At 41.4% G+C, this 23,151-nt stretch overlaps 1 protein-coding gene across 5 annotated transcripts in view; it reads right to left on the reverse strand.

Annotated features, from left to right (window-relative positions):
• ADGRD1 (adhesion G protein-coupled receptor D1) overlaps window positions 1–23,151 on the reverse strand; it is a 1,511,981-nt gene that overhangs the window by 1,217,447 nt on the left and 271,383 nt on the right. For all 5 annotated transcript variants that reach the window (XM_073676103.1, XM_073676100.1, XM_073676102.1 and 2 more), the window contains one exon: window positions 777–918. In XM_073676103.1, coding sequence (XP_073532204.1) covers window positions 777–918 — 142 coding nt within the window. The remainder of the gene's footprint in view (window positions 1–776; window positions 919–23,151) is intronic.

Raw genomic sequence — 23,151 nt, forward strand, 5'->3', positions numbered from 1 at the left:
ACATTGATTTCTTTTGCTTGGACCTTAGACTGGAACCTATTGGAGGATTTATGGTGACTCTACTAAATTGCACAAAAAGAAAATGCTGAATGGTGCTGAACACACTATCCCTTCAAGTGACAATTGGGAGCTACCTGTCTTCTATTTCATAAAACAATATTTATTCCACTTTGTGGTTATGAAATGAGCAGACCTAACAATGGTAGGTCAGATCAAAACCGTACACAAACCAACAGGTATGTAAAATACAATCATACAATAAAACCATTGTATTACAGAGTTTGGTGCATGACTTACTTCTTGAGGATAAGGATTATTAAGTTGGAAAAATTATTCATGTTTATTTCTTATTCCACCTTGTAATGAGTTCTATATTTAGTTGTTGAGGAGTGAATGAATAGATTATTGGCTTTCTCTGGAGTATGGGGATTACATTAGGAATCATCATCAATCATAAACAGTTTCTCAAACAAAAAAATCTGGAATTTCTATAACCAGTGTAGAAGTGTAGATGTTGGATTACACGAAACTGTAACTTCAAGTCTGAACCTCGGCCAACATAAACAGAATGTTATTTCACAGCCCTTCCCAAAATCTTATTAAATCTTTAATGAGAAATTCCTGCTTTTTAACCCTTGCATACATACAAGATAAGGTCATTTACTGTAGGTTACAGCTGTGATCTTCCAACATGTGACTCTTCATTGGCTATAAAACTACAACTTCCAGCATTCCAATAACGACTGACCAAATATAAGCCATTATTCATGACTTACCAGGATGTGCGTGAGCTGGATTGTAATAAGAGGTGAGCCAGATAGGTTTGGACACAGGTATGGAGGTGGCTCCACCTTCAAAGAGATGAGGTAACTGGCCGCTGAAATCATGTGATCCTTGAACTGATTTGCTCCTGAGATTCTTAAAGAGAAAAAAAAAACAGTTATTCTAGGTTCTTGAAAGTAACCCCTAAAGCAAATGCACATTGGAGCACTTTGAACTGATATATGTAAAAAATCGCTCACCACTTATGTGTTAAAGATAAGTATCACAGGAGACTTCCAGGGTAGACAGTCTGTGGTCTGGGTGTGGTGCACGGAGTATGCACTGGTCTGGCTTCCAGGTCAAATCGCTCTCAATGGTCCAAAAGGCGATGTTCTCCAGCACTAACAGAAAGTAGTTAAAACTTAGCCTTTAATCATAGGATGAAAAATGGGAGAATGTGCACATTTTTTATCCTAAGGCTAAGTTTTAACTACTTTCTTTTAGTGTTGGAGAACATCCCATTTTGGCCCATTGAGAGCCCTCTGATCAGAACCCTATGTTAGTGCATCAGGCTATACAGCCTTCATGCTCTGTTATACCAGCTCTATTGGAGTATATGTGTATGTACATATGGTATCCCATAGGGTATGCTGTACATCCGGTAGGTGTGCCTTCATATGAAATTACAGAAGAAGTCTCATTGACCACTACAAAAGTCCTCTTATGGCTCCATGCAAAGCAAAGCCGTAATAAGGCATTGTGCATTAGCCCCTAGCAAACATAGGACTACCCCTGCTACCACAAATAATAGTGGCTAAAGTGTTAGCATTATCGTTTTATACGAAAAATAATATTTCTACAAATTTGATGCACATTGTGATACATCAACATTTCTTTATGCATTTAAAGCAAAAAAAAGTGCCCCTTATTATGGACATTTTTACATATCCATGCATTTATTTGACCAAGCCTCTAAAACCCAATTCATAGAGCAAATATGGATAATAGTAGTAATGTATAACGCAGTCTGTAGAGCTACATTTGCCATAAAAAATACCAGAATCTTAATGGACCCCATTAAAGTCAAAGGCGCCTGCTAGAATTTTTCAAACTGCTTTAAACAGATCCAGCACTGCTGCAATCACTGTGTCCTAAACTGAAGCAACAATGTCAGCATAAACTGAGCTTTAAAGAGGACCAGTCAGCAGGATATTTGCCCCCTAGCTAAAGGCACGAGTGTAAAGCTTTTTTAATACCTATTACATTTATACCTTTCTTGTAGTATTTCGCTGGAGCATTTTTGAGAAATCCATCTTTGAAGTTTTATTCATAAGTGCAACACCCTGGTCACTGCACTTGCATCTCTGTTGTGCTCTCTCCCTTTTCCCCACCCACCACTAGCTGCCAGTCATTGATTGACAGGTCACTCTTTTCTCAGAAAAAAGGGACCTGTCACCCAAAGACCCGCAGTGGATAGGGAACAGTGAGAGAGCGCAGCAGAGGTAGAAGTACAGTGCCCGCCCCACTAGCATTCTATCAATCCCAGATGCTGCTATGATTGGCAGCATCTGGGAGAGAGGTGTGAAAGCACACGTCCCATGAAAAGACTGTGAAGAAATACCCAGTTGGTCTGCAAACAGAGATTTCACATAGTGAGTTTCAGAAGAAAGAAAAGTGAATATCTCTGCAATGAACGGAATGACGCAGAATCAGGGGAACTTTGGGAATTTTACAAGGTTTTTAAAGGGGTTTTCCCACAAACAAAAGTTAATTTTAATCAATAGATATTGGAATGAGAATAAGTTCCAGAATTTAATTTATTTAAATAAAATGTTCCTATGCTGAGATAATCTTATAAATGTGCCCCTGCTGTGTACTGTGTAATATCTGTGTGTGACAGGAACATGGTCTGATCATACCACATCTCCTGGGCAGGGAATAATGCAAAAGAGTTTACAGACATTATAGCAGAAGATTGCAGCTGATTCTCTTTTTGAAGCAAAACATTGTTTAAAAACAGGCAGGGAAATATTTTACCTCGCAAAAAGAATCAGCTGTGATCCCATGCTGTAATGTTTGTATCGTCTCATTTGCTTCCTCCCGTGCCCAGGAGATGTGGTATGATCAGACCATGTTCTGTACACGGTGAGACACAGCCATTACACAGTACACAGCAGGGGCACATTTATAAGATTATCTCAGCACAGGAACATTTTATTTAAACACATCCAATTGTGGAAGTTATTATTCCAAGATCTATTGATTAAAATGAACTTTGAAAAATCAAAACCCCTTTAACCCAATTTTTGAGCAAGTAACAGGTCCTCTTTAATTGTAACACTACTATGCCCAAAATGGTCTCCATTGAAAACCTATTTGTACTAATAGTAATAAAATGTTTAAAGTGAACTTGTCAGGTTATTCCACACAACAGGCAGGAAGAAGCCAGTGTGGATCAGCCCCAGTGACTAGTCCTCTTGGTCTCCTTGTTCCTTGCTCATTAACAGTATGTTTTCTCTAAAACACTGCAGCATTTCAGAGCAAAGCATAGATGAGGGAGTCTGTCCAAGGAAAAAATATATATTTTTGTACTGTGTTAGCCAGTAGATAGAAAAATATTTAGATTTGAGAGTCCTCAGTGGTTGATACCTTTTAATGGCTAACTGAAAAGATGGTAACAAGTTGCAAGCTTTTGAGACTACTCAGGTCTCTTCATCAGGCATAGTATAACACAAAATCTGAAGCGTCACATATTTATACACAATAGGACACAGAAATAATGTAATAGATGAGACAGGGAACATAAAACAGAGCTATTACTAAGGGAGAGAGATAAACAGTTCTGGCTGTAAATATTGGAGCAGTTCATAGATAAGGAGTGTGAAAGTTTTATTGTCCTGTGACTGAGGCTTGGTCCACGGTTGTGATGACCCCACAGTTCTGAGGACCATATTCCTTAGTTGATGTAGAATGACATAAATCCATGCGACACATTCATTCCTGCTCTGAAGGTGTCAAAGGTCACCATGAGTTTATATTCCCAAATTCTTCTGTCTATCTGAGATTTGAAATGACCTTTTAATACTAATAATTTCATGTCTGTAATGCACTGATCAGGGAAACAAAATTGCTTGGCCACAGGTAGATCTATTATTTTTTTTTTATTGTGTGGTGATGCAAATTCATCCATGTCCTAAGTTTTTGCCCTGTCTCCCCTACATAAAGACCCCCAGCTGGACATTTGGTACATATAATTAAGTACACTACATTAGATGTGATATAAATGGACAGGTTTTACATTTTTTCTGGTTGCAGGGAAAGGTACTTCTAGCTGGTGGAGATGACAGGGAGCTTCTGACAATTATGCTTCTTAAATTTGGGGGCTGCCTGATACACAGAAGTAGGGGGTCTGGAAATCTGGATTGCAATCAGGCATCTTTTTGTAGTAAGGGTTGTAGTTTCCATGCAGCTCTCCTTAGCGCCTCCAGATTTGGGTTGTAGGTGACTACTAGAGGCACCCGGTTGCTTTCTTATTTAGTTTTGTAATGTAGGAGATGATTCCTTGATATTCTGGTGGCTCTTGTAATCTGGTTCTAAATTGTTCTTGGATGGTAGCCCAGATTCAAAAAGGTCTTTCTGTGCCACCAAGGTATTTGTCTCTATCCATAGGGTTGGAACATATCCAATTGTATCTGAGGGCTTGGCTGTAGACAATATAGTTTTTTTATGTGTTTTGGATGGAAAATGTCCCATTTAAGGTATGATCAGAGCATCACAGACATGAAATTATTGGTATTAAAAGGTAATTTCAAATCCCAGAGAGACAGAAGAATTTGGGAATATAAACTCACGGTGACCTTTGACACCTTCAGAGCAGGAATGAATGTGTCGCATGGATTTATGTTATTCTACATCAACTAAGGAATGTGGTCCTCAGAACTGTGGGGTCATCACAACCCTGGACCAGACCTCAGTCACAGGACAATAAAATGGTCACACTCCTTATCTATGAACTGCTCCAATATTTATAGCCAGAACTGTTTATCTTTCTCCCATAGTAATAGCTCTGCTTTACATCCTCTGTCTCATCTATTACATTTTTTGTGTGTCCTATTGTGTATAAATATGTGACTCTTCAGATTTTGTGTTATACCCTGCCTGATGAAGAGACCTGAGTAGTCTTGAAAGCTTGCAACATGTTACTATCTTTTCAGTTAGCCATTAAAAGGAATCAATCATGGAGTCTGTCCCCGATTTCTTCTGTTCGTGTCTTGGACAGCATGAATCACCTGACCGGTTCCCTTTCATTTTCCTACTTTGTACTCACATAATTTAATATGTAAATCATTCTGCAACTAACAAATAATCAAAAACAGCTAAATAACAACAATGGAAAGTAACAAAATATTAAGATGTAAATATATAAACTCACAATCACATTATACCATATAAATCTGCAAATTGAAAACTTATATAAATTGATTTAAACACATTACTTAAATCTCGTAGTCATGACAACAAGTGTTGTTCCCTGATCTGCATTGACAACAGGCTCAAATCATAGCATGTTCGAAGTTATATTCACCAAATGTATAGCCAGACATTTGCAGTTTACACTTGTGTTTGTCATACACTAGTATTACAAGATTAAAAAAAAAAGAGTTTAATTACGAAGTGTAGTTGACAACAATTTTAACAATTTTAAAATTGAGGCTGCAGATTCACAGCTTATGCCATCAAACATTTTGGCATGCATTAGAATGCTTAAGGGGGTATTCCCATCTCCCAGATCCTATCCCAATATGTACAATGGCTTGTGAAAGTATTCATCCCCCTTGGCTTTTTACCTATTTTGTTACATCACCTGTGTTTAAATATTTTTGTAATCCGATCTGTGTATGATGCATCAGCACTAAACAGTCTAAGTTGGTGAAGTGAAGTGAGACAAATACAGGCATAAATTAAATTTATGTGATCAAAAAACTATAAATTGGCATGTGCATATGTATTCACCCCTTTTTCTATGAAGCCACAAAAAATTTCAGGTGCAAGTGATTACCTTGATAAGTCACATGCCTAGTGAAAGAAAATGTGTGGTGTCTGATTTCACGTACTCCTGCACTTCACAATCATATTAAACAGTGCAGGTTTTTGCTAGCAGTTCAGGGGTTAATCTGTTCAGTTGAGACCTTCTGAGCTTTCCTGCTTTCATGGTCTCAGCTGCTCAGTGTTGGCCACTCCCCTCTGCTATATATACTCACGTCTGGCAATCAGGGATTGCCAGTGTTGGTTTCATACTGCATGGTTCTGGAGTTGGAGGTGCTGGTTGATTGAGGAGGCATTTGGTGTGTTGTTCTAAAGACTGTTGCTTGGTGATTTGTCTGTGTGCATATCCTCATCCTGTCCTAATTGATTTTTCCTTCCCTTTACTGCCTGGTATTCGACTCTTTTGCTTGTGAGTGCATATTTGTATGATTGGTATTTTCATTTATCCCTGTACATCTTTCTCTTGTTAGTCTGGTTTGTGTATTCTTATACACTACTACTCCCCACTTACCTGGGTAGTGGAGGGGATATATAAGGACTGTTTTAGGAGATCAGCAAGGCACGTGGCCCCGGCATCTTCACCATCAGAAGTAATCCAGGAAGCAGGGATAGCTAGGGCACCCCTAACTTTAGGGATAGGGAAGGAGCCCCTAACCCCGGGATATCCTACAACAGTGTCGTGATATGGCCTTTATGGAAGAGTGGGCAGAAAAAAGCCTTTACTTACACACAAAATATGTAAAGCTCGCTTTAAATTTACCAAAAGACATGTGGGAGACTCCTCAAATGTATGGAGGAAGGTGCTGTGGTTTGGTGAGACCAAAATTAAACTTTTTGGCCACCAAAATAAATGCTATGTCTGGCACCAAACCAACACAGCTCATCACCTCAAGAACACCATCCCCACAGTGAAACATGGTGGTTGCAGCATCATGTTGTGGGGATGTTTTTCGGCAGCAGGGACAGGGAAAATGGTCCAAGTCAAGGTTAAGATGGATGGTGCGAAATACAGGGATATTCTTGAGTAAAACCTGTTTCTGTCTGTCAGTGATTTGAGACTGGGACGGAGGTTCATCTTCCAAAAGCAACAGTCGAGTGGTTTAAGGGTATACGTGTAAATGTTTTGGAGTGGCCTAGTCAAAGCCCAGACCTTAATCCAATTGAGAATCTGAGGTCAGACTTGAAGATTGCTGCTCACCAAAGAAAACTATCTAACTTGAAGGAGCAGGAGCAGTTTTGCCTTGTGGAATGGGCAAAAATCCCGCTGACAAGATATGGAAAACTCATAGAGACTTATCCAAAGCGACTTGCAGCTGTAATTGCTGCAAAAGGAGGCTCTAAAAAGTACTGACTTTAGGGGGGGTGAATAGTTATACACACTGAAGTTTTCAGTTATTTTGTCCTACTTGTTTGCTTCACAATAAAAAGAAAACCAAATGTTCACAGTTGTAGGCATGTTCTTTACATGAACTGATGCAAACCCTCAAAAAAACAATGAAATTCCAGGTTGTGAGGTTGCAAAACACACAAAATGCCAAGGTTAGTGAATACTATGGATACCTGAGGTCCTGCAATGCTTGCACATAAGGAAAGAGACATAACGAATCAGAAAAACTATACTGCATTTATAATTGGAGGTATTTGCTAATATTATTATTACTACACCTATTACATATTGGGATAGGATCTTGGAGGTGGGAATACTCCTTTAAGTCTTAAGCACATTTAGTGATTTCTGATCCTCAGACACACATTCAGGTGGATTGTATTGTGGCTCAGAGACCCCGCGAGTCCCTGCATGACCATACATGCCGCCGGCCAATCAGAGGCCAGCAGCAGACATTAGCATGCCAGTAACGAGCAGCGTATGGTAGTGACGTCATGTGCTGCCCGTACGGGCATGCTGAAGTCAGCTGTTGGCTCCTGCGCTGGTTACAGCGCGGCGTGGGAGCGGCGAAAGTGAGTAGAATCGTTTGTTGCTTATACCAGGATGAGTGACATTATACCTGGATGGGGGACATTATACCAGGATGGGGGACATTATACCAGGAAGGGGCCCAGGATGGGGAAAAATGTTATAGCATGGGGCCCAGGATGGGGGAGATTATTACAAAAAGTAGCCAGATTGGGGGATACTATTACATGGGGGCGAACACGAATGTCTTTATAGGATCTAGAATGCTACACGTGTCCATACATCTGACCAACATGCAGGTTGGGGCCTAGGTCCAAATTAATGCCACTGATGGTCCAAATACAGACTGCAATGCCCAGATTGATTCCAGGTCTACTGAACAGAATTTACAGCCTCATATATGCCTATAAGGCTGAAAGTTCGGGTCAAGAGAGCTGCTGTTGGTCTGGGAACTACGGACCATATACGGACCATGAACCTGGCCTGAGGACCGGGTTAGAAGAATATATGAAAACTTGTCTGCATTTCAATCAGAAAATGCGGACGATTTTCATCTACATTGTCCATCATGTGCCATCCATTTGTTCATATATTACGTCTGTGTGACATCTGAGTGGCATTCGATTTTATACATCAACGTATTTATATACATTATCAAATACAGTTTCCTAGATTAATAATGGAAATGTACCCATAACAATTAGATGCAATACTGATGTTCCACTCATGCTATGATATTTTTCACAGGGACACTTGGTCCATGTAAAAGAACTGACATCTGAACAGCCCTTTTGAATTACATTGGTCCATGTACTGTGTTAAAGCAACACTCCAGCATTTTTTTTATTTCAGCCCTGGAGTGCTGCCACTAATCTAAGTTTCCTGACCAAGGTCTTAGAATCACCAGCCGTTGTCTTCAGCTCTTACCAGCGCTGCTCCGGTCCCCCTCCGCCATCTTGTGACTGCAACTTCTGACTGACCAGAAGTCAGAGGTAATGGTAACAAGCTCTCAATGTAAGTCTAAGAGAGCCTCCTTCTGCCCTCGTTCTGGCTCTCATAGACTTATATTGAATAGTGACTTCCGGATCATCCAGCAAACACTGGAGCGATCCAGCAGGTCACAAAGTGCTGGAGACCGACAGGAGAGGCGCTGATTAAAGATGATGACAGTGGCTGGTAAATATAAAAGTAGGGGAAGGGAAGTAGATTAGTAGCACCACTCCAGCACTACAAAAAAAAACACTGGAGTGGCGCTATAACCTTCACTCGGACAACACACATCCGTATTATACGCTCATCTGAACTAGCCCTAAAGGAAAGGATAAGTCGTTCAGAAGAAAGAAAATGGTAGATTTAGTTGTGAGAATTAGCATGAAGTCCTGATTTTGGCTTTAAAACATTAATAAAAAATACTTCCCAAATCTGTAAAGGAGGCAGTTAGGGTATGTGCGCATGATCAGGAATTTCTTGCAGAAATTTTTGCAGCGTTTCTGCAAGGTTCTGCATCTTTTGGCAATAAAAACGCTGTGGAAATTCTGAGCATTTTTGATGCGTTTTTTTACATTCTCATGCGTTTTTTGTACATTTTTCTCTGCAGATTTGCCATGCGTTTTTTCTAATGCATTGTATAGGAAAAACGCAGGCAAATCTGCACGAAGAATGGACATGCTGCTTCTTTTTCCGCACATAAAATTCTGTAAGAAAAAATCCTGATCATGTGCACAGATCTTGTAAAATGTCATAAGAAATCATGGGATAAGAATTGCAATGCGTTTTTGAGGCCAATTTTGCGCGGAATTGCTGCATCAAAAACGCCCCTTGTGCACATAGCTTTAATGTGTTAAAACCTCAATTGCAAAATAAATGAATATATGACTGACCCATACTAGTTCTGCTGTTTTTTTTCTGTTTTTGTGGTTCGCGCCATGCTTGCCCCTGTGTGACCCTATTCTCTAAGAGCTTCTTCGCTGCAGGTGCTTCAATTATGAAGTATTAACACAGAGAAAGGTTTCCACTTGTAACAGTGCGTGAATAAAATAGTTTATAACTAGTGTTGTCCCGTTGCTAATACATTTTCTATGGCTGGGAATGGGATATTTCTGTGTTTCCTTTGATAAGATGGATGATGAATTGCTTTTCATAGCTGAAAGCCGGATCATACAATGATTCCATTTTTGGTCTCTGGATCTGTCAAATGCCCACTAAAGGCAGTAAAGCATGATCTCTCAGATCTGCAATCTCATCAGCAGGGAACCAAATGCAAACAAGCAAAGCCGCTGCTCTGTGATATATATTTGTCACTAAGCATGCATATAAACACACATCCACGAGGGAACATGAAGGAGAATGCTGAACAGCCCTCAGAAAATGAAATAATGATAAGCAAGTAATTGAAGTGTCTGAAAAACAAATTATGGATTCCCCATGTAGTAAAGTTAGTGTTCCTGCATTGAAGGATGATATGAATAGGTTAGATCTTTTACATGGTGCAGAAAGCTGGATTATATATTAAGAAGAGACTTCAGAGAAAGCCATCCCTGTGAAATATAGTGGCAAACATCACTTTATAAACCAGTATAGGGCTGCAATCTATGGCAAGAAAATGCTTAACTACTTCATTGTCACAGCAGAAAAAAAAAACACCCATGTCTTGTGGTTATAAAACTGTCAAAAAAAAACGATAATTTGGAGAAAATGAGCAAATGCAGAAAAAGGATTTCCAATCTTACATTACAGTATTCCAGAGAGAAGAAGAAAACGGGCATTGACAATGCTTCTATTTCCAACTATTGTTAGAATGTAATTTTATGTTATACCTTTTTTTTTTGCAATTACTTTGTCACTTATATTGGAAAGATACTGACGGTGTATCGTGGATACTGTGATTTTATTGTAAGTGGGGGATTTTATCATAAGCACGGTCCCATAAATTCTTTTAAACCTGCACAGGCAGAAACTGGAGGTCTAGTAAAAAAAAATTAGTCTGAGTGCTCAAACTTCATTCTTGAAGGCCTCATTCAGATACTCATGAGTCATGTACAGTATGTGTTCTATCTAAGTCTATAATAGACAAAACACGTACCTCTATATGTGTCTGCTCACGAGTCCATTTCTTTTTATTGCGCATCTAGTCGTCTGTAAAAATCACAGACTTGTCAGCTGTTGATGTGAGTCACGAATCAAAATTACCAATACAAGTCTATGGGTCTGTGAAAATCATGGACAGCAAATGTATGGTATCAGTGAACAATCCATGTCATCTCCATGATTATAGTTTAAATGTAAGGAAGAAGATTTGCATTTTTTTTTTCATCAGTGAAAATCACTAAAGAAATACTGATGGTAAAAACTGACACTGACCAAACACTGATGCAACACTGATGGTAAAAAGTAACACACTGACCAAACACTGAAGAAAACTGGATCCAATGCACTGATGGTCAATGGTTCTGTGGCTGAGGTCCAAATAGAAAAAAAATTATAGCAAAGTGAAAATTATTATGGGGCACAAGTACGCTGGTTCATACAGGTTCTTACCAAGATGAAAATGACTAAGCGGTCAATTCACCAAGACCACGAACGCTGTCAAGCCTGGCATAGGGAGAGCTTGCTCCACACCAGTCTTGACAGCGTACATGGCACTGAATTCATTAAGAGGCGCATTCACAAGAGGTGCAAATGTTACTCCAGTGAAAGAAAGTGCCAGCAGATTTGATGAATTTGGCATAGCCATGTCCCCGCAGAGACTTCTTGTGTCGTCCATTTCAGTAGAGCTGATCTAAAGTGACGTTGCACAAAAGTTTTGTGGCTTAAAAGCTTTGATGAATCGCCCTAAATGCTTAAGATCCTGTACAACCTTTGAAGTTTACCGTCTCCTTACTTGTTTGCTAGATTTGAACCCTTAGGCCACGTTCACACGTTCAATAGTTGGTCAGTATTTTACATCAGTATTTGTAAGCCAAAACCAGGAGTGGATGAAAACTGTAGAAGTGGTGACGTGTTTCTATTATACGTTTCCTCTGATTGTTCCACTCCTTATTTTGGCTTACAAATACTGACGTAAAAAACTGATCTAATACTGAACGTGTGAACTTGGCCTAAAGGATGAGGAAAAGCTCATCTTCTGAACCCCGTAATAGCCCAATGGTAGCCTCTATGGTATGTTACACCTTGTCTTTGAATCTAGGCTGCAGTTATGCCTAAAACAATTTTTTTTTTCATGTATTGTAAAACGGCACGAAAACATATTCCTCTAGATATTTCTAAAAATACACTGCACACAAAATAAGTCAAATAGATCATAGATATGTAGATTTCCAATATAATTAACCTAAGCTGCTCCATTTATGTGCAGTGATGTAGATGTACCGAGGTGGTAGTTGTGCCTCGTACATGAAGTGGCCAGGGACCAGTCTGTCCCATAACAAACCAAGACTATTAAAAGTGTGACGTGTTAGATACAGGGCTTTTCACATATTTTGGTCTCGGCTCCTGGATCCTCAAATGATGTCCTGGGGATGGTTCATTGTTATCCACTGTGGAGTTGCAAATTCCTATCTCTATGAATCTGGGCTGAACAATAATTCACAATGCACTGGGTAAAGAGAGAACATGGGGTGGATCATGTTACATTTATGCATCCAGCAAACGTACATATCTGTGTCTTAATCTGCTTGAATGTAGATTTTTAGGAGGAGAACATTTAGGAAGACAAAAATACTTGATAATTACTCCAGCTGGTTAAAAATGACCCCTCTAAATAATTCTTACTGTAAGTAAGAAAAAAAATAGGTGAAAAAAAGGTAAAAAATATGTACTAGCTACTCACAAGATTATAATATACCGCCATGGCCGAAACTGTTGGCACCCTTGAAATTGTTCCAGAAAGTGAAGTATTCCTCCCAGAACATTATTGCAATTACACATATGTATTTCCCTTGTGTGTATTGGAACAACACAAAAAAACAGAGTTGGACATAATTTCAGACAAACCCCAAAAATAGGCCGAAAAAAATTATGCCAACACTTTTGACCATGACTGTACAACGACATATTCTATATTTATACAAATAGTACATATTTTACATCTATACATGTTTTACTAGTATCCATATATATACTCGTCGTCGTATATTTTAATCCTGTGAGCAGCTAGTACATATTTTGAGCTCTTTTCTCCACCTATTTTTTTCCTATAAGACGGTACGTGTATTTATATATATCGGTGTATGTATATATATATATATATATATATATATATATATATATACATATATATATATATATATATACACAACTATAATGTATGACTAAACACATGCACCACAAGACTGAGACCTGCTCATATCACTGTAGGCGTTCAGGAAGAAAGGCTTTCAACGCTTCAGGTACCTGGGGAGACGCTCTAGTTCTTGCACAATCCAACAGTCATTTTATAGGCAGGAATTACTAAACTAAGTTCCGATAAACATGTTGAGAGGGAACATTTGCTTCTCTACTCTTATTTGCCCTTATTTTCTAAGCTAAAATAGTTTCTGTACTTTATGTCCTTAGAAAAATCCATTTCTATGGTGCTGTTTTCTGTCGCCTCACTCATGTAAAAGCTTAAGAAAAATATTATAAATATATTATAAATATATATGAAAAATAGAAAGTTGCATGGCGTTTCTAAACACAGACGGCCATTCTGATCTATACAGTTATTTCTTCCATATGAGATTCAGCAATGTAGTAAAAGGATAAGAGCTGGTATTGTCTTGTTAAGGTTTATTCCGTCTATAAAAAGGATAAGTATTAAATAATTATATTTTTTACCAATCTATTCCTGATGTTTTCCCCTACAAATGGTAAATGGCAGAGGTATCTCCACCACCATTCATAATGAATAATAATTATAGTTATCTTGCTAGGCAGAATATGAATGAGCGTTGTATTTTATTGGGGGAATTAGAGGTAATAGTTGTCAATGCTACATATGAGAACAGTGGGGTAGTAGTGTAGAGGATGATCACATATCATTTTTCTTTATATACAAATAATAACCCACTCATTACTATTATTAACATGAAATATGAAATTATTTTTTTATTTTTATTTTTTTGCTGGTTATCTGTAAGGTTTCAAATCTAAAAGGTAAAAAAATGTATGTTAATGTGGCCAGTTTAATACGTCTGTGAAACATGTACTTGGATCGGAATACCTAGTCTAATCTCCAGGCCTGGGGGCAAGCACAAAGCAGTGGCCTTTGAGTTGGGGTAGCCCATCTTTAGCCTGCTTACCTCTGGCCACTGCATTAAAGCAGCAGATGTAACAGGCTTTAGACATAATGGTGGCTGGTACATAGATATGTGAAAAGAATGGCGCTTACTACATCGATACAGGAACAGAAATAAACTACAGCATAGATACAGGAACCAAACCAAGCCTACTGCATAAATATGGTACCAGAACCGTGTTTACTGCATAAATACAGGAACATAAAGGAGCTTAATGCATAGATAAGAAAGCAGAACCAAGTTTACTACATAGATATGGCAACAAAAACAAACTTACCACACAGATACAATAACAGAGCCAAGCTTACTGCATAAACATGGTACTAGAATTGAGCTTACTACGTATAGTAGATATAGTAACAACCAATTTTACTGCGCAGATACGGGAATAGAACTGAGCTTACTACATAGATACAGTACCAGAACTGAGCTTACTGCATAGATACAAATCCATGCTTACTATAGGGATATGTAAACAGAATAAAAAGTCTGTCAATTGGAAACTGTATGTTATTCTCAGTTTTTCCTAATTCATCAAACAGCAAGTTGTGTTGACATAAACATAATACTATAAAAGCTATTAGCTATTTAGTGAGGTCTTTTTAAACACCACCTTTAAAAAAATGAAATAAAAATCTCGTTCGTTTTAGGTTTACTGTTAGGATTTGACTGTTTTCACTCCCTCTGTGCTCGTCATATCACCGCTCCATATGTAGTTTGCCTACTAATAATCATGTGCCAACCTCTTTCTCTTCTGCATTGTTTCTCTATTGAAACAATGGGAAAACCAGAAGAGAAAGTAGTTGGCAGGTGATTATCTCTGCAAATTGCATATGGACTGGTAATGTGAGGGGCTCAGAGAATGTGAAAACATCCCAGTCTTAATAGCACATTACATAATGGTATGAATCAGAGTGAAATCCTACAAATGTGTTAGACACCTCTTTAAAAGTAACTTGTCACCTTGAGAAACGCTATTTATCTGCAGATATAGGGTAAATAGCGTTTAAAGCCTGGTTAGCCAGCTTAATGGAAAAGATTTGGCTACAAGAAGAAAATTAAGTTTTATTCTCCCTGCCACCACTTGTTTCCTGTCATAGGATCGATGCAAGGAGAGGAGACTTTACAGTCACCGCTCACTACAAAGTGAGCATGCTGTAATAACATACCGTCACTTTGATTGTGACATCTTACAAGGAGCCCAATCTCAGGCTAGGCTTCATTGAATGACTAACATGGCAGCAACACATGATAATAACTGTGTCACAGGGGAGCTGATAGGAGCTGGTGAGTGCATGTACCGGCCATCTAAATGCCACTATCACTGATTGACAAGGGCATTTAAATACAACGAAGCAATCAAGCAATCAAGGCGAGCTCTGATCATTGATGTTACAGGCAAATTCCGGCTATGTATCACATTCGACATCTGTCCGGTATGGAGCGGGCTCAGCTCCTGAACCCATTCCATACAAGCACATCCTTAAGGTGACATGTCAAGATTAGCGAAAGGATTAATTTTACTGGTCTGTTCCTAAAACTGGAAAGAAAAATGGAATTTCCTAACACATGTCAAAGTGCCCTTATAGATTTAGTAAAACCCAAAACATATGAATATTTTTAAAAAACACAACACACCATTAAATACATGTATCTTGCAAAAATTCATACAATTCTAGATTCACAGACATGCACACACATGAAGACATGCACAAACACATCAGTACATAAATACATCACCTGAACTACCATCAGTACTTTGTACATCAATTGCAATGTCTTTTCAACCCCATGTACATACATTTGTATCACATGAACCTACAACTCCCAGTATGTCCTTAACAATGGAGATACTGGGAGTTGTTATTACCAGTCATCGTCAGACTGCGGACCATACAGGAACCACAGCATTCATGACAGGCAAGCATAATCACAAATAAACATTTACATCCAGATATCTTATTTGCGATGTCTTCTTGATTACAGTGGTTCTCTTTCTTTTCGCCCTGTCTTGTCCAGATGCCATGATGACTTTTCCCATCCACAGCTATTCTCTGCCCACTCCTATCTTTTCCGGTCTTCTGCAACACATCCCGACATGGTGCCCTTAAAAATTGCATAGTGATTATAATGCTCCTGAAAATATTTGCCCTACGCTGTTCCCATGTCTAAACTATTGTCTCTCACATTGCTTCCTGTACAAAATATGACCCACACTCCACCTCTCTTATGGTACATGTCCTCCACACTGTCCTATCCTTTCTATACTGGGTCTCCTCTTCAGACTGTCCTCTCACACTGTGTCCCCCCTATGCTGCCCAGTCTCTATACTGTGCTCCTTCACCACCCCCCTCCTCAGCATACTAATCCCTCCTTGCTGTGCCCTCACACTGTCCCCACATGCTGCCCCCTATACCTCCGCATACACTACCTAGTCTATGCTAAGTTCTATGCCCCCTCACACTTTTTTCCCCCAATATTGTCTCCTTACACCATTCCCCTCAATAGCCTCCTCACACATCACCCCACTCTCCATACTGTCTCGTCACACAACCCCCTCACTCTCCATACTTTCTCCTCATACATATCCGTTCCCCATTCTGTTCCTGCACCCATTCCCCCCTCCCCTCGTTCACAATAGTGTTTCTTCACACATTCTTCCCAAACTGTCTCCTCAAATCCTTTGGAAGAGCATGCAGACACACACACACATATGTAGACACACAGACATGCAGAAGTGCGCAAACACGCACAAAGATACACACACACATACGCAGACACGTACACACACGTGCGTGCAAACGCACATACACAGACATACACACGCAGGCTCACAGTCACACACATACAGTACAGACCAAAAGTTTGGACACACCTTCTCATTTAAAGATTTTTCTGTATTTTCATGACTATGAAAATTGTACATTCACACTGAAGGCATCAAAACTATGAATTAACACATGTCTTATATTCTAGGTTCTTCAAAGTAGCCTCTTGAAGCTCATCAAGAGAATGCCAAGAGTGTGCAAAGCAGTCATCAAAGCAAAAGGTGGTTACTTTGAAGAACCTAGAATATAAGACATATTTTCAGTTGTTTCACACTTTTTTGTTAAGTATATAATTCCACATGTGTTCATTCATAGTTTTGATGCCTTCAGTGTGAATGTACAATTTTCAAAGTCATAAAAATACAGAAAAATCTTTAAATGAGAAGGTGTGTCCAAACTTTTGGTCTGTACTGTACATGTAGGCACGGACACGCAGACATGCACACACGCAGATACGCACACACACAGTAATGCACAAGCAGACATACACACAGCCAGACACGCCTATGCAGACATGCATACATACACAGAAATGCACATGCAAACATGCCCACACCCAGGCACACGTGCACAAACAGAAATACACATGCAGTCATGCACAGACACACGCAGAAATGTACACTCAGACACACGCACACACACATAGACACATGCAGACAAGCACATGCACGCAGACACGCACACGCAGACAAGTGCACATGTAGACATGTGCACACATACACACGCAGACATGCACACACACACATAAATGCGAACAAGCACACATACATACGCAGGCAAGCATACACATACACAGTCACGTACACACACATGCGTGTAAATACGCACATATACAGAAACAGGCATGTTCACAGACATGTACACATAGACAGAAATGCACACGCAGACACACGAAGACATGCGCACACAAAAATTCACACGCTGACATGCAAGAGCGCGGCACGCACACATACACAGAAATGCACTTGTAAACACACACAGCTGTGCGCGTACACATACACTGAAATGCACAGACAAACATGTACACAAACCCATATGCAGATATATACACATACAGGCATATACACAAAAATTCATATAAAAAGATATATACATAAACATAGACATATTAGGAGTGTTTTTACACTCCCTTGGCTTGTCTCCTGTCCGGCCCACGTGCATCATTGAAGCTCCTCTCCAGCAGGAAGCAGCAGTGTAGGGCGCGCTGCATGCCATCACTCTTAGCAGACACGGCTGCGTCTGTGACGCGACCATTCTGGTCAGGCCGATGAAGACGCAGGCGGCCTATCAGCGCTGCGTTGCTGATGGTGCAGTGGCCCGGGGGGGAATATGCCCCTCTGCCCAGCCCGCCACTGTCCGTGAATAAATCAGAAGTGAAGTTCCCTCTGTAGTTTAGTTAACATAATCTTCCTAGTCAGTGTTAGACACATTAATAGAGGTGCATTAATAAGTTATTTTTCTACATTGCATACTGCGCTTTTGTTCATGGATTATCCTCCTTTGATATAGAAATGCCATATAATGATGAAAAAAACAAAGAATCTCTTAATATAATGAATATGACAGAGACGTAGAGTGAAGAACTAGATCCTTATCAACCACCAGAGAGTTAATACATGTGGCTGAATGAATATATTAAAATTATGTCAGATCAGTAATTCTAGGCTCACATCACGTCTTGCTTCTACATTGGAGTCTGGCTATAACATTCTCCTGAGGCAAAAATGCAAAGTGCACAAAGACTATTATTTGTCTGACATATGCCAAAGAGTTTCTTTTTGCAAATGTTTCAATGGTAATAGTCAATATACATTTGCCATTAACTGTCAACTACACTTTTCAATATACTATATGCAAACAAAAAGTATATTCCATGGTATACCTTTTTTATGGTAGTCAATGGCATAGGTACATAACTGAATGGGCATATTTTAGGACAAAAGTTCCAAAAAGTCTCGTTGGATGTAACAAGACGTGAGGTGGGGAAATCAAGGGGTCTGAGGTCAAAAGCCAGTAGGGTACGCCAAAGGGATATGACAAAAGGATAGTCAGGGGCAAGTCCAGGGTCTGGTAACTATGGTTAGAATGCGTTAAAGACAAAAGGTAAGGCAAAAGAGTAGTCAAGGGAAAATCCATGGTCAGGCAACAAAGATCAGAATATACAAACTCAGAGCATGGAGCTAACAAAGCTCTTGAGCAAGGCTACAACTGGAAAGCTCTGATAAAAGCCAGCCAGCTTTAATAACCAGGTAATCACCCAGAATGGGTGACACCTGGAAGACTCTACAGGCCCAGCCAGATTGGGCAGCTGTCCTGTCAATCACAATGCCGACAGTCCAGAACACCTCTGCCTCAGACTGGGCGAATGGCCTTTCACAATACTGATAGTTCAGCATGCCCTTATCCTATAGCGAGGTTGAGCTGTCACTTCCAGCATGGTGGAATTGTGAGACAACCTGCACAGCTCTCTACAGAGTATAATGGCCCCCACAACCCACCCAAACACAGTATAATCACTGCTGCAGCTGTCACAGCATGATGCCCTAAAGTCCCCCATACAGTTTAATGGACTCCAGACAGTAAAATGCCCTCTAACAGTCTGAAACCACAAAAGCCTCCCATGATGCCACCACAGTCCCCTATACAGTATAATGACACCACAGAGTAGGCTATTGTTCAGTTGTCGCTTAAGCCTTTTTGGTTGTCACATGCACCGTACCTAGCTTTTATGCCCAATTCCATATTTCTCCAGTGTTTGATATGTTTGGTAAAATCATTTTGTTAATATTATAGTTGCCAAAATGTATGAAATACTGACACTGGCAACAAACTTGGTAGAGTGAGAGAGAAAGACCTATATTACGGCTATTACTTAAAGTTGTACATAGCGAAATATCAGTTCCATAAATGGCACTTGTATATGTTCTGCCTCTTAGTCACCTAACCCACAGCACCCCGGGTGCTAAGAAAGATACTCAACCAGAACAACTTCTTCCAGTTGATTCATTGGAAAAGATAAATAATCAGCCTTTTTATTCAGATGACATGAGGTTGTTTCAAACCGTTAGCAGTATTGCTGGCTCTGTAAGACATGATGGTAGGGGCACTGGCAATGGTAGCAGTAATCTGAGCCATTGGAAATCTATTGGTGGGAATACGGCTGGGGGAACAAGGACCTCTGGCCATTATCTTACACAGAGGCAATTGTCAGCTGAGTCAAGGATGAAGATGGTGATGATTTTGTGGTGAACAAGGCCTGGGTACCAGATAGGGATCTCAAGGAGGTGATGTCATCAAAGAACAAGGTTTTTGGCCTGGGGGATACACACCAGGGCAATATGTAGTTAAGAGATCCACAAGGGGAAAATCTGCTATTTCTGCAATTAGCTCTGGAGCAGGTGGTGCCACACGTACTGGTGGTACAGGAGGCTAAATAATGCCAGGAAGCTTTGGTCATGGTGGTGTCAAGTTGTACTCATGGACAGCTCATGTGTTAGAGTTGTTTTGAACATTATGGCCAGACTACTCTTTAGGACTCTGCAGGTTAACCAGATTTTGCTGGCTATTAAAATACAGTGCAACACAGCACCAATGCATATGTGATGCTTTGACAAAAAATAGAGAAATGAAAATTTTACTGGGTGACATTTGACAGAGAGGTATGAAGGATTGGTTAGATTGGTGGATGGAGTTTATAGAATTATAGATGCTGGTATGGTAGTACAAGAGATCCCAGATAAGAAGAAAGTTTTCCACCATTCCAGCGAGAACTAAATAAGTGCATAGATCTGACTTCTGAAGGTGTGGGTACTAATTAGGCAGGGAACCTGGTCACCAGTGAAGAGAAAGCTTGTCCCTCTGTGGTGAGCTGGAGAAGACAGAAAGCTGTAGCTGTGAAGGAGGTGCGGCAGGGGTCAGAAGCCATGATAGGCAAGACTATGTGAAGAAGGGTTGTTTGCCTGAGAATGAACAAGCCTGAGGAGGGAAGCTAATTTACCAAGTAGGACCTTCAGCGTGTGTCATTGAATGGATGCTGAGATTCCAGAGTGATCACCAGTCATCTGTGAGTCTAGCCTGTCACAGTATTGTGTGAACTGAAGCTGAAGCGAGGTCAACAGATGCATGTGGACAGCTTAAGTGGTTTCCTCTGAGTAGTGTTCTGAGGCCATGGAAATGTAGATGGTACAACCTACTGAGCTTAGCGACTGGCTGCAGTGGTGGTGTGTGCTATAAGTCGTTACATCATCGCTGCAGCCTATAAACAATGGGAATGACCAGAGCAGTGACAGAGAGGCAGCACTGAGCCTGTGAGTAAAGGGCAATTTTTATTATTTTAACCTAACACTGACCAAAATGATAAATAACACTATTTCCCCAAAAAACTTTTAAGATTCAGGGCCGAGGAGGGAAGGTGTGAGTGGATATGGATGATCCTGAGGTGTGGTCTAATTGTCTAATAGTGAGATTTCCTACTCGATGGAATCCTGGAATAAATACATGTGGGGGCAGAAAATTCATAAGCAGAGCAGGGCCAGCAAGGTAAAGCCTTAGAGAGTCTGTGTGAGAGCAGTGGCGTACCGCCAATGGCGGCAGACCACGCAACTGCTATGGGGCACGTGAGCCAGGGGGCCCCATAGCAGTCCAGGGTTGGACATACCACCGCCGATGCAGCTGCGCCGGGTCCCCACCATGCAGCTGCACCAAGGGGCCCGCAAGGTGCAGCTGCTCCCCGCACGCGGTGGTCAGGGAGCGATCCCTGCAGCTCCGCTGCTGTCAGGAGGAGAATAGCAGCGGAGCTGGAGGGTTCGTCCTCTGCTTCCTCCCTGACCCAGGCACGCGCAGCTTGATGACGTCATCATGCAGCGCGCGCCTGGGTCAGGAAGAAAGCTGATGTCAATCAGGAGGATGCTGCTGCAGGGGAGCGAGCTGAGGTAAGTTGTTGTTGTTGTTTTTTTTTTTTTTACTGAAATGCTGGGGAGGGGAGGTGGGGGGAGAGCAATGGTGGGATGGTGGGGCTGGGTAGAGGAATGATGGGGCTGGGGAGAGCAATAATGGGGCTGGGGAGAGAAATATTGGGGCTGGGGAGAGGGCTGATGGGGCTGGGGAGAGGAATAATGGGGTTGATGGGGCTGGGGAGAGCAATAATTGGGTTGATGGGGCTGGGGAGAGGAATAATGAGGTTGATGGGGCTGGGGAGAGCAATAATGGGGCTGATGGGGCTGGGGAGAGGAGTGATGGGGCTTGGGATAGGAATAATGGGACTAATGGGGCTGGGAAGAGCAATAATGGGACTGGGGAGAGGAATGATGGGGTTGATGGGGCTGGGAGAGGAATAATGGGATGGTAGGGCTAGGGAGAGCAATGATGGGGCTGGGGAGAGGAATGATGGGGCTGGGGAGAGCAATGATGGGGATGGTGGGGCTGGGGAGAGCAATAATGGGGCTGATGGGGCAGGGGAGAGGAATAATGGAGTTGATGGGGCTCGGGAGAGGAATGATGGGATGATGGGGCTGGGGAGAGCAATAATGGGGCTGATGGGGCTGGGAAGAGCAATAATGGGGCTGATGGGGCTGGGAAGAGCAATAATGGGGCTGGGGAGAAGAATGATGGGGCTGGGAAGCGCAATAATAGGGCTGATAGGGCTGGGGAGAGCAATGATGGGGATGGTGGGGAAGGGGAGAGCAATGACGTGTTGCTGGGAGAGAGCAATGATGGGGGTGCTGGGAGCGAGCAATGATGGGGGTGCTGGGACAAAGCAATGGTGGGGGGCTGGGAGAGAGCAATTATGTAGGGCTGGGAGAGAGCAATGATGGAGGTGCTGGGACAGAGTAATGATGGGGGTGCTGAGAGGAAATGATGGGGGTGCTGGGAGAGCGCAATGATGGGGGTGCTGGGAGAGAGCAATGATGGGAGGGCTGGGAGAGAGCATTGATGGAGGTGCCGGGACAGAGCAATGATGGGGGTGCTGGGACAGAGCAATGATGGGGGGCTGGGAGAGAGCAATGATGGGGGTGGTGGGACAGAGCAATGATGCGGGTGCTGAGAGAGAGAGCAATGATGGGAATGCTGGGAGAGAGCAATGATGGGGATGCTGGAAGAGAGCAACGATGAGGGTTCTGGGACAGAGCAATGACGGGGGTGCTGGGACAGAGCAATGACCGGGGTGCTGGGAGAGATTAATGATGGCGGTGCTGGGAGAGAGCAATGATGGAGGTGGTGGGAGAGAGGAATGACGGGGGTGCTGGGAGAGAGCAATGACGAGGGTGCTGGGAGAGAGCAATGATGGGGGTCCACGGACTCGTATAGTTTTATAGACCCATTCACA

The sequence above is a fragment of the Phyllobates terribilis genome, unplaced genomic scaffold (genome assembly GCF_046119375.1).
Source record: "Phyllobates terribilis strain yellow unplaced genomic scaffold, ASM4611937v1 Scaffold_1__5_contigs__length_1240528914, whole genome shotgun sequence".
NCBI classification, from domain to species: domain Eukaryota; kingdom Metazoa; phylum Chordata; class Amphibia; order Anura; family Dendrobatidae; genus Phyllobates; species Phyllobates terribilis.